At 41.7% G+C, this 12,137-nt stretch overlaps 2 protein-coding genes across 2 annotated transcripts; both read left to right on the plus strand.

Moving 5' to 3' along the window:
• The first annotated feature begins 385 nt into the window (after window positions 1–385).
• On the plus strand, window positions 386–1,618 carry LOC135500559 (uncharacterized). The gene is made up of 3 exons (XM_064792092.1): window positions 386–804; window positions 1,088–1,185; window positions 1,398–1,618. Exons 1-3 carry the CDS (start codon window positions 527–529, stop codon window positions 1,568–1,570), a joined length of 549 nt encoding a protein of 182 aa, XP_064648162.1. The 5' UTR covers window positions 386–526; the 3' UTR covers window positions 1,571–1,618.
• Window positions 1,619–1,725: 107 nt separating this feature from the next.
• On the plus strand, window positions 1,726–3,965 carry LOC135500163 (uncharacterized). Its single transcript, XM_064791409.1, has 3 exons — window positions 1,726–2,124; window positions 2,290–3,193; window positions 3,485–3,965. The coding sequence occupies exons 1-3, from the start codon at window positions 1,893–1,895 to the stop codon at window positions 3,963–3,965; spliced, it is 1,617 nt and encodes a 538-aa protein (XP_064647479.1). The 5' UTR covers window positions 1,726–1,892.
• The last annotated feature ends 8,172 nt before the right edge of the window (window positions 3,966–12,137 follow it).

The following is a 12,137-nucleotide window of genomic DNA, read 5'->3' on the forward strand; positions in this document are numbered from 1 at the left end:
TTTCCATATGTGACCCTCCAGCACAAAACCGATCGGAAGTCGCACGGCCGTATTTTTAGCAATAGGCCAAAATGCATTCTTCATATGAAAATCATCTATTTTTAGATTTATGATTCAAACACAAGAAAAATCTCTAAAGATCACTTCCCAGTTATTTTTTGTGTGAAATTCCTACCTAAAATGCTTCAAAACATGCTTTTATTGAGAGGGTGCTGCTAAATCCACAAGAAAAGGGTCTTGAAATGATGAAAAAACAACCTATAAAACCATCTGCTGCCGCACGGCAGACAGGGATACCCCCACCATGTTTGATATCAATAGAAAGCTTGAGATTCCCTTGAGGTGCATATTTAATTACGATATACGTCATTACCCACATAAACCAATGAGAGGCCGTAATACAACCTCCACTTTAGTAAACAAAAAGTCTTTGTTGCTAGGATCAAGCTGAAAGGCCGCTTCTGATTGGTCAAAATCACTTTGCGCATGCCCAGTTCGAAATTTTCATCCACTTCCGTTTTTCAACATGGACAGAGAAATTGCAACTTTACTGAATTTAAACACCAATGATTCCACTAATTTGTCTGAATTAGTGAATGATTTCTTTGGAGAATCATGGGAAGATGACAAGGAAAGTATTGAAAAGGATTTGAGTGAAGAAGATGGGTCAGATGAGGATGAATTTGATCAAACTGTGGCTCCTTTCGATTCGGTCATGCAAAATGATGATGCAGTGCAATGCTATACTGATCACAGTCCTGAGAGTATCGACAGTGTTGAATGTGAAAAGGCCACAAAATATAGGTGAGTTGCTTGTCATGTTGTTTGTTGACATCCTGGGACTGTTTATCAAACATTATCTGACCTCAAACTTTTAATTAATGCTCAATCTTGCATGAAAAACGTAGTGTATACAACATAACAACATGCACATGATGATGCATGCTTCTATTTCTAATCTATCAGATCAATCCAGCCTGGCTAGATGGCTAGGGCTAGACCTAGGCCTATGTCATATGGCCAATGGGTTTTCGAGTAAGGGTAGTGCTAGTATGTGCTCCTTCATGTTCTTTATCCTCTATTCCAGCTGTGACTGCCAGTATAATGATGGACAGCCATGTTATAGACGTTACACCCCTGAGGAAATGATTAGACGAAGAATGGACATGAGAGAATTGACACCTAGTAAGTACAAACTCATCACATTTATTTGTCAGTCGTTCTTTTATTTTATATTGATACAATCTTTTGCAGGCAGTGATAGTATTTCTTAATAACAATCTGCATTCATAGATAAACAATACAATGTCAATGAATACAGAATGAACTCTTGTGAACTTTGCTTCTTGATCTTCTAATCTTGTCACCTTTCCTAAACTCAACTTCATTTATTTCAGGAGATCAAATGCTTATCCTCCTTGGAAAGCTTTCAACAAATATCAATCTATCAGGCATAACTTCCAACTCTAAGAGAAAAGAACAAACACCACGAAAAACTGGTCAGAGAATGACGTACTGGCTCGAAAGTCGACAGATTTGTCGTGAAACTTTCAAATTCTTGCATGGGTAAGTAATGACTGTCAGTGTCAAAATTGTCATTAGGCTATTCTAAAGGCATGATACAACAGAATGAACATGAATAGTAATGATCCTAGTATTGAGTCAAATCAATCAGTGCGATTCCTAAACAGTAGATTGTCCTTTTATTCTTCAACACTTCCGACATTTGAAATCATTTTGTGCATCAACAAAGGTAATGTTGATTACTTGACTTGATTAACATTTGTTCTGATCAAAAGGTTTAGTTGGTTGTGATTGATAACCAGGATCTTACCTTTTCAGGATAGGAAGTCAGGGACGTCTGAACGGATTACTCGAGCACTACAGAGAGCATGGTATTTCGCCTAAGGAGAAAAAATCTGGTGGTCGAAAAAACAATAAGAACTCGTTTACCTTCGAAGATGCCAAAAGTTGCTCGGTTTCTGACGAATTATGCTACCGAACATGCGTTGATTCTGCCTGGTCGAGTTCCAGGGTTCAAGCGAGATGACATGCAACTCCTACCATCGTCACACACAAAGATTTCTGTGTACAATTGCTACAGAAAATCTCTTGAGGAAACAGGTTAGTTATTATCATAACAGGGGCATCATAACAGAGCCATCATGAAAGGAAGTTAAATTGTTTTAGACTTGTCTTATGATGTGATGGTAATGTTCAGTTGTTGACTAATGGATATACTATTTCAAATGAGATTTTAATGTTGATATCGATTTCCTTTTTTTTCAGAATGCCGGAGTATGGGATCTAGCAGTTTTTTTGACGTCTGGAAGCAGCTCTGTCCTTTCATCATAGTGTGCAAGCCCATGACTGATCTTTGCTGGACATGCCAGAACAATAACAGTCTTATCTTCAAGAGTGCCAACATGAACGAGGGAGATAAATGCGAGCACATCCGACTTCAGGAGAAGCATCTGCAGATCGTGCATTGTGAAAGGTCCCTGTATAACAACATGATCCATGAGGCTAAAAAGGCTTGTAAAGACAATGACATTCTGGAACTGGCACCAAATGCTCCCTGCAGTCGCAACATCAGAATGCACTACTCATTCGATTATGCCCAGCAAGTTCACCTGCCGAGTAACCCCTTACAGCCTGGCCCCATTTATTTCCTAGTCCCTAGGAGGTATGGCCTATTTGGGGTCTGCTGTGAGGGGCTTCCTCGACAGGTGAACTTTCTGATTGATGAAGCTCATCTGATCAGCAAAGGCTCAAATGCAGTGATCTCTTTCCTGCACTACTTCTTCAGCAATTATGGCATTGGAGAATCAGACCTTGATCTCCACTGCGATAATTGCTCAGGACAAAACAAAAATCGTTACGTCCTATGGTATTTTGCATGGAGAGTGGCAACAGGCTTGCACAAGTCCGTTACCCTCAACTTCCTAATTGCCGGGCACACTAAATTTGCGCCTGACTGGTGTTTTGGGCTTTTGAAAAGAGCATTTAAGCGACATGTGGTGCCATCGCAGAGTGTGCTTGCTGATGTTGTGAATGGCAGTTCCTCAGTCAACATTGCCCAGGTGGTTGGAAGGGAGAATGGTGCTTCTGAAGTCCCTGTGAGCAATTGGCAGAACTTCTTCAATGGTGCTTGCAAACCAGTCCCTGGAATCAAGAAGTATCAGCATTTTAGGTGAGTCAGCAAATTAATGAAAAAAACCCAAAGATATTCTTCTGAAAATGCTTTAATCTGACCAGTAAAAGAAATGAATGATACCGATAGTAATAATTAGCAAAGAGGACACTAGAATGCAGCTTGTTTTTTGTGTAATGATTATTGGAAGACAATGTATGGCTGGAGTAGATGCACATAACCTCTATAATGTCTGCAGATTTAGTTTTGAGAGAAGGCTTCATGCTACTGACTTACCACATGTTAAAGGGTATGAATTAGTGACCATGGGTCTCGTTTTTGTCTTTTCAGGTTTGACGCGGACTACCCAGGCATGGTCTTTGTGAAAACTGAAACGGACAGCGAGGAGTTCGAGTTCTCCATTCTCCTCCCAGGAATGGACTTTCCCCAGGGACAGCCAGAGGGGATCGATCCACTTGGTCTTCCTCTTCAGAGGCGACAATATCTCTACAAAAGCGTCCGTCAGTTTGTAGATGATCCGTACAAAGATGTTGTATGTCCAAGGCCCGACGTGATTGCTGCAGATGATTCAGATGCAGAAGGTGCAGAGATTGGAAATGTGAATGTTAGACTTGAAGTTGTTGAACAGTTAGGGGAACAGGATGTTGTGAATGGAAGGGGTCGTGGCAATGGCAGACGGGGTCGTGGAGCCGGGCGAGGTCATGGTGGTGGGCGTGGCCGGGGTGGTGGGCGTGGCCGTGGGCGTGGTGGTGGGCGTGGCCGGGAGAGGAGCCGCAGTCCTCACAAGAGAATAGGATTATCAATTATGTGATAAGCAATATGTTCAGTATATCATTTATGGACATCACGCTATGAAAAAAGAGGGCAATGGCTCACTCTCGCCAACAGAAAGGGAAATAATTTTTCACAAAAAGTGAAAATATGAAAGTAAGATTATATACAGTTCCTGTTGAGATATCTCTATGAAAATTGAGGATAATAAAGGTCATGTTATAGTTAATAATTGGTGTTAATTTCAGCTTATTCTATTGAGTACAAGTATGCGTTGCTATGGAATACATTTCACCAACTATGATTGCGATTTTCGCAACTTTTGGAAAAATGTTAGGTCCTAAATTCCCGATCTTCAAATCGCCATATCTTGACCAAATATGAACGGATTTTAAAGATCTATACATCATTGGAAAGCATCTTCAATGCCCTTTCCAGAAATGTATTCATCTCCATTTCTTAAAGGGCCTGTTCACTTTCGTTTTAAGACGTTAAGAAATAGGGTCGTTATGATCACCCTGAATGTTATGTCATTACTAGGCCTATAAGGTGATTACATGACCATCTTAGTGAAGTTCGAGTCAGACTGCCCCATTTCCTCTCTGGGGGTGAAAGGTGTTGTTACCCTTTATAAATTGGTTATGCATTGTTGATTGAGATTACTTGTGGTTGCGTAATGTGCCTTTAGGCCTACTCTCTGGAGAATGTAACACTTTTCCGGATCATAGGGTCTTTTGGAAGGGAGGATTTTATCAATAATAGGTGCTGAGCTATTCAAAGACAGCACCTGCTTTGTATTCTGTCATTCAGACAATAGAGCTGTGCATGAATGAGAACAATCTATTCAACAGATGAGTTTCTGCAGGGACCCTGTCCATGAAAATATTGTCTAATGTCTAGTGTTTGAATAGGGTCAAGGAAACCATAAGATGTTACATCATCATTCCTAATAGTTCCTTTTGTCAACATTCCAGCATGCTTTCTACCATCAGAACACATTAGACGTTTGTGCATTGAATGAAGACTGCCAGCTTTAGACATGGTGCTCCATGTATGTGAAGGTTGTGGGGCATTGATACATGAGAGTGGACAGCGAATTTCGAATCTACAAAGACATCTTCGGCATTACTGCATAAATAGAGATTTGTTTGTAAGTATTATCCTCCGAACTATGTGAACCAATGCATTTCGAACATCGTCGATTTCCCGATTTGAGCAGCTTTGCCATCCTGTTGGTGAGGGTTTTGTATAGACCTCTTGCCTTTGTCCGATAAAGGGGCTGATGGAGGGGGGGGGGGGCTAATTCTAATGTCGTTTATACATTGTGAATCCCTATATCTTAAAATCTACTGGACCGATTTTCACCAAACTTTTTCTGCTTGTAGACATGATAAACATTCTACAGAGATTTGTAAAAAAATGGTATGTTGCTGATCTAGACTTTCAGTAAAATGTTTGGCGAAAATCGGCCAAGTTGATTTTGAGATACAGGGATTCACAATTCATGAAGCCATTAGAATTTACCCCCGGCCAATCGGCCCCTGAGTCAGACTAAGGCAAGAGGTCTATTCATTGAAGAGGGTGTGTACATACGACCCAGGCCAACAGGTGGCCATTGTCAAATTCGGGAAAGCCACCATGTTTGAAAATCCTCTGGAGTACTGTAAACCTCTTAAATGTTTTTCTCGTTAAACGCAAAAATACAAGTAAAAGGCACGAAATTGTATTACTCTTATCATGCATTTTTAGATTGCCATAGGAGACATTTGATTAAAGGGTGAAATACGGTCATCAAGTCACTAGCGAAAATAAGGGGGTTTACAGTATCTCCACTAGTTTAGAAAGGGCTGCCAATCCAGCAATATGGGCCAGGGTGAAAACCAAAAAAAATGTACATGAAATGTGCATAGGGCTTCCTCTGATGAGGATGCTGTGTACATTGTAAATGGGCTTTACAACTTGGAATAGTGATTGTTTATAAAAAGTGAAAACTACCAAAAACGTTCATAGATTCTTAGAAATACCATTACCGGGTGTACTGCTTTTTTGTTAGGTTGTGTTTCTGATAACAAAACTAAAAAATATAGCGTAGGTTGGTAGTTTTTACTTTTTTTAAGATCAAAGATTCCATAAGGGGCTGCAGGGGTAAGGTCAGTCCATGTCCCAAGGGCGATTTCAGAAAATATCAGTCGATTGCAATGATTTATTGCACTCTTGAAATTGAGTAACACACGAAATGCCTACTTACTGTATACACAATAATTTAATTCGGTATTGCGAAGATTATTCCCCGCGAACATAAATCAAAACAAGGAAAATTCTAGGAAAACAACCACACAGTGACGAATTTCTGTGATTTTTTCAGAGTGATTAGCACCAATTCCATCGATCAGGAGAATATCGGAATTTTCTACAAAGATTTTTGGGATCCCATCGCGAACATTATTCCTCGCGAAATAGTCAGTGCAGGGCCAAATCGCGAAATCTTTCCTCACAAAAATATTTGCGTATACGGTATCTAAAACGAAGATTCCTGATTTTTAGAGCAAAAGATTAGAAATACGATGTAAACATCATTTTACCCTCAAGGTTTACACCGGTGGTCAGTTCTTTCTCTGCCAGGTTTCAGTGTTTTAAAGATATAAAATGATTTTACCTAGCAATTGTAACATTTCAACTAAAATGTATTCATGGTACATTTTCATTTGATACCAAGTATCAGCACTTTCTGAATTGGTCCACTAGTTTCTGAAATTGCACACTTGGGACTGGTACTGCCATGCATTGGATGACTGCTGTAAGTTCATGAACCACTACTTTGTCAAAGCCTTCAGCTGATTAAAACTAAAATCATTTGATTCTGGAGAAAAAAGGTATTAAATAGGGAAGGCATGTGCCTACAGCAGCCCACCTGCAAAGTGCAAAGTGTCATGTATAACTCACTAGTAACTGCAACAATTCCTTGTTCTATTACAGGCTCAATATCACCAAGGTAATCCAGACGTCCAAGGCAATGGGACAATTGATGGTCAACATGATGACGCTGATACTGCCACCCATGATGAACCAATCGGCACCGCCAGCCATGATGAACCAATGGACACCGCCAGCCATGATGAACCAATGGACACCGCCTCTTCTGATGATGAACCGGAGACTGCTGCTAACAACGACGTAGACTCTGAAACTGCCAGTCCCAACGATAGGCCTGGCCAAACCTCCAGCCGCAGTGAAAACAACACTGATGGAACATATGTTTATGGGGTATCAGACAGTTGCTATGATGCTGAGTTTCCAAGACATGAATGGCCTGAGAACCGACGACGGGACTGGAATCACATGCGAAAGCCATGGATGATGCCAGATTGGAAGCTAGAGAATCTCACAGGCATGAAAAAGGAACAGTTCTGGCTGCTTGTGTGGGAGCATCAGCAGGGGAGGACCCAGAAGTCAACCTGCCGTAGTTTGGATCCTTCTGCTAGAGTATTGTTGTATCGGCACAAAATGCGGAGTAACGTAGAGTTTCGTGATTTGGCTGCGTACTTTGATATAGGTCTGCCAACTGCCAATGACATTTTCTGGACTGAGTTGTGTGCTGACATTCTCAATAGCTCAAGCCTTCCATTGCAGTGGTTTGGTAACCTAAGTGACTCTGAGAAAAATGATGTTTACTCCAATATGAAAGGTCGAGAATCCCCCATCCATAGTGAGTTGCTGTCCTACTTTTCTGATCCAAAAGATGGTTCTTCAAGGATGCCTGTTGCTGCAAGCATGGATTCTAAAAAAGTGAAGGTGCAGAACTCAATGGATTATGAGCAACAGAAGGATTGTTATTATTCCAAAAAGGGAGGGCATTTCATAACCTTTTCTACTTTGGTGGATACTACAGGACATGTGGTTTTGACACTTCCTGTGGCTGCAGCAGCCACCCCAAGGTGTGGTGATAGCAATCTGTGTGGTGTTGAGTTGCAATTATGCGAAAGTCAGGCTGACAGTGAGGTCGCACCTCAGGGACTTCTGTCTCTCCTTCAAGGAACCTCGGACTACTTCGTGATACTCGCTGTGGACAAGGGGTACATCTATGTGCCACATAATGTAAGCCAACAAAATGTGACAAATCTGAAGCAGTGGTGTTCTGAGAATGGTTGCAGGCTAATATGGCCTAGTGAGGGGGATGAGGATATTCTCCAAGTTGATCCAACAAGTGGTAAAATTGAGATGACGGCATCTCCCAGCGACCCTGTTCTCACAAAAAACAGCAAAATCATAGTTGGAAAGCTCAGATTCGGAGTAGAACAATTTCATGGAGCTATTGCTGATGAAAAAATCCTGGACATAATACCTTATCAGTTCCTCCAACCACTTGGAGAACAATTTTGCAACAAATATGGTATACCTAATGATTATGTGAATTGTCCTCGTATCTACCTTATATGGCTAGCTGCAGTGTCACATTTCAATCAGTTCCATGCAAAATTCAACATAAAGTTCGTGGATGATCAGGAGCAGGTTCGCCTGGCGAAGCTGATTAAGCACCGACTCAACATCAGTAACTTCCTGCATGACCCCTCAGTCACTCTTCCTCCTCATGTGCTGCAGTTCCCTTCTGCCAGGAGTATTCAGTGGAACAGTGTTGAAGTCGGAGACATTGGTCAACTCAGAGACCGCCTTGACTTGCCGGCTCTTAGTGCACAGCAGATATACGAATTCACTCTTGGACCGTACTTGGTTCGTAGGGGTTGTTCTTACATTACCCATTGTAAGCAACTCGAAATCGGTGCTCAAATGGGCCAATTCGAAAGTATTGCTGAATACTGGGACATGGCACGTGAACTTCCAGTTACCACCCGTGTTTACTTCACAAATGTCGATGAGATTCCGGATGGCTGGAACAATGAAACTTACTTCCAGTGGCCCGAGACAGGAGTGACCATCATAACGATGAAAATGCCATCGGCAAACAGGACGAACAGAAACCCGGGGAACATGAAACGGCCTCTAGTAGTGTTCACACAGAGTGGTTCATCGAGGAACAGCGAGTTGGAGAACTATCTAGGATTTACTGGGCCGCTACAGAGACTTTGTGGTTGGACTTGTGGGACAGCTGCCAAGAGGGACCTTGGCTCCCGTATGCTCACGTCAGATGCCCATGTAGCCGCACTTCTGATGATACTGTGTGCTGAGGAGAGGTTTCGGGATCCTGTAGTAAGAAAATGTCATCTAGCCGACCCAAAGCTGCCAGAACCCCTTCAGCCTCGCTACACTGCGCCAAGGGGTCGCACACCAGTTTTCCGTAGGACACAAAGACAACGCCCACCACAACAGAGCACAAGTCCCCAACAATCTGAGATCCCTGACACCCATGACTCTGAAGTGACCAACATTGCTGATGTGGACAGGAATGATGAGCCCATGCCGCCCCAATATCCAGGATCACGACTGATCAATGACGCAAACATTTGCTACAGCAATGCTGTGCTCCAGTGTTTAAATCATGTGAATCTTGGCCAGCACATACAAGGTGATCAACCAAATCTTGTGGACAACACCTTTCTTGATATTTGTGCCAGGATGGCTGGACAGGGTGCACCTTTCTCTGTCCAGGAACTCATTACCACTCTGAATACCACAATTGATGGGAGAGGGTATGTGCTAGGAGTATACCAGGATGCAGGAGAATTTCTAATGAGCTTGTTGGAAAAACTCAGTATACCTGAAGGAGTTCTCACTTCGTGGCCAGGGCAATTCCACTGCCCCCTGGGGCACATTGACTTACAGTTGGTGAGGGATGGCACCGTGTTAAGGATTAACGTTCCACGTGGCCCCCAAGCAGTGTCACTTATCGATCTTTACCATGATCACTTTGCAAATTCAGGTATTCTCCAGGGTCACTGTCAATTCCAAGGACGAAATGGGAGAGTCTGTGAACGCCACTCGCAGGGGTTTCAGATCACTGTAGATGGACCTATAACTATAATCGAGGTCAACAGACGATCAGGCAATCAAAAGTGCATGACCAAGATTAGACCTCCAGAGGGAGGTACCCTAGATGGCAAGATAATTCAAGGCATCATGTGCCATTCTGGGGACCAGTGCAATGTGGGCCACTGGTTCGCCTATCTAAGAGACCCCAACAACATCTGGTGGAGGATGGATGATGATAGGCAACCAGTGGCTGCATCACCTTGGGACCAACAAGGGAACAACTTTACCCTGAATGTTTTCTTTTTGGCCTAGACTATGTTCATAAAAGCAGTTTGACTAGATTCATATGATTCATATGATTCTGACGTTCAATTTTTGGCCTAGACTGTGTTCATAGCATACTTTAGCTGGATTCAAGTCCTGGATTATTTGTTGTTCCATTGGATACTGAGGTGATTTGACGTTTGGCCTAGACTGTGTTCATAACGTACTTTGCTGGATTCAAGTCCTGGATTATCTTTTGTTCCTTTGGATTACTGGTGATTCTGACTGTGGATAAACTGATGGGGATGTGACTGATGATTCCATTTATGGGCAGTTGATTGCAGATAGGTAGGACAACCTATACCATAAGTTTTATTCTCTAATAACCAGTGTCGTTTTTCAATTTCAGATGCGTTGCAGGCTTCACAGTAGTATATCAATAGCATGGCCAGACAATAAATTCCTCGGGCAATTAGAAGAATAACAATGTTCAGATGACAATTGCTAAAATAGTTTGGGTTTAATTTTGAAAGAATAATGTGTTAAATTAGATATGGGGTTATTTGTCACAAATAACACTTCCAGTGTATGTCTCAGAGGTAATCATCATTTCATTTGCCACACTTGACATCAGTGCCACCATTGGAGAAAAGATAAACAACTGGTCATAATCTGCCACCTCGCCCCAGGCAAAAATGATTGATCGCACATGCGCACTTGGGATGTTTTCCTGGTTTGCAAATTCTGTCCGATTGTTTCTCTTTACTCCTATGGTGGCGCTGATGATGATTTTGGCAACCTCATGTAATCAAATCCATTTGTTGTTGAACTAAAAATGTATGCCTTGCACGGTTCAACACAAGTTCTGTTCATAGAAGAAAAAACAAACTACAATAATAAGCTATATCACACTGATCGGGGGGGGGGGGGGGGGGGGGGGGGGGGGGAACATCAAACCAGAAGGCCAAATGCTTGCTCTTTCCCTTATCATCTAAAGCATTCATTGCCATACAAAGTCCTCTTATTGGTGTGTCTGTCCCCTAAGTCCACTGGGTAGTTTTCACTGCATGCAGTTCATTGTGGTGGGTGCTTCACAATTGAGGGATTTCAAGCATGCCTAGTATAGATGTGTTGACAGTAGGCTTATGAACACCAAACTATACTTTTCTCACAAATGAAATGGTACTGGTATCCGCTTTCATATTTGCCATTGGTTTCATTTGTTAGAAACACCCTGAAGAAAAAAAAGGCAACAGGAAGACTGGTGATATCCAGGGGAAAACCCAACTCTTATCTGTAGCAAATGCGATGAAATGGTTCATTTTATTATCATTTCTTTTCTTTCTGATGTCCATTTGGATTTGATCACTTTTATAGACATCATTCATTCTCATTATGCCCTCTTGATGAAGAACAAGTCATTTTTATGAAAGAGTAGGGCCATATTGAGATTCAATACATTTATTACGACATTTTTAGGAGCTAAAAGTAAAGAAAACTATTAGAAAGTTCATCAGCAGTAGGCCCAGGTAACTCAAACAATTGGCTTTTTGTGTCCTTCAATAGGAAAATGATGGCAGCTCAGCACATCTGCCATTCTATAGGCCTATGAACCCTAGGCCTTCATTGTTCACTGTGGCCATTGTTGTCCAGCACGCAGTGCACACCCCCACAGTTGAATGGTTCAATCTGCTGTGTTACAAACAGATTCATGTAATACCCAACTCGAAGTAATGAATGGCTATTTTTAAAATGGCTTGAGGAATTAATAGTTCATCTGAGGTCAACTCTCCCTTAAACGATGAATTTCAAAGTCATTTTTTGGGGTGTTTCTGATAATTATGAATCAAATTATTGGATTATTTGGAGCTCTCATGACCGGCACAACCCATTTCTGAAGTAATATTTAGAAAATCATGGCATTTTCACAAGGCCTAATCAGTTCAATTGTTCTTTTGTCTTAGTTAATGACAAGTAAACGAATTGTCATTTCACCCAATATTAATCATTTTAATCATTGTAT

Source organism: Lineus longissimus, chromosome 16, assembly GCF_910592395.1.
Source record: "Lineus longissimus chromosome 16, tnLinLong1.2, whole genome shotgun sequence".
Classification (NCBI taxonomy): Eukaryota; Metazoa; Nemertea; class Pilidiophora; order Heteronemertea; family Lineidae; genus Lineus; species Lineus longissimus.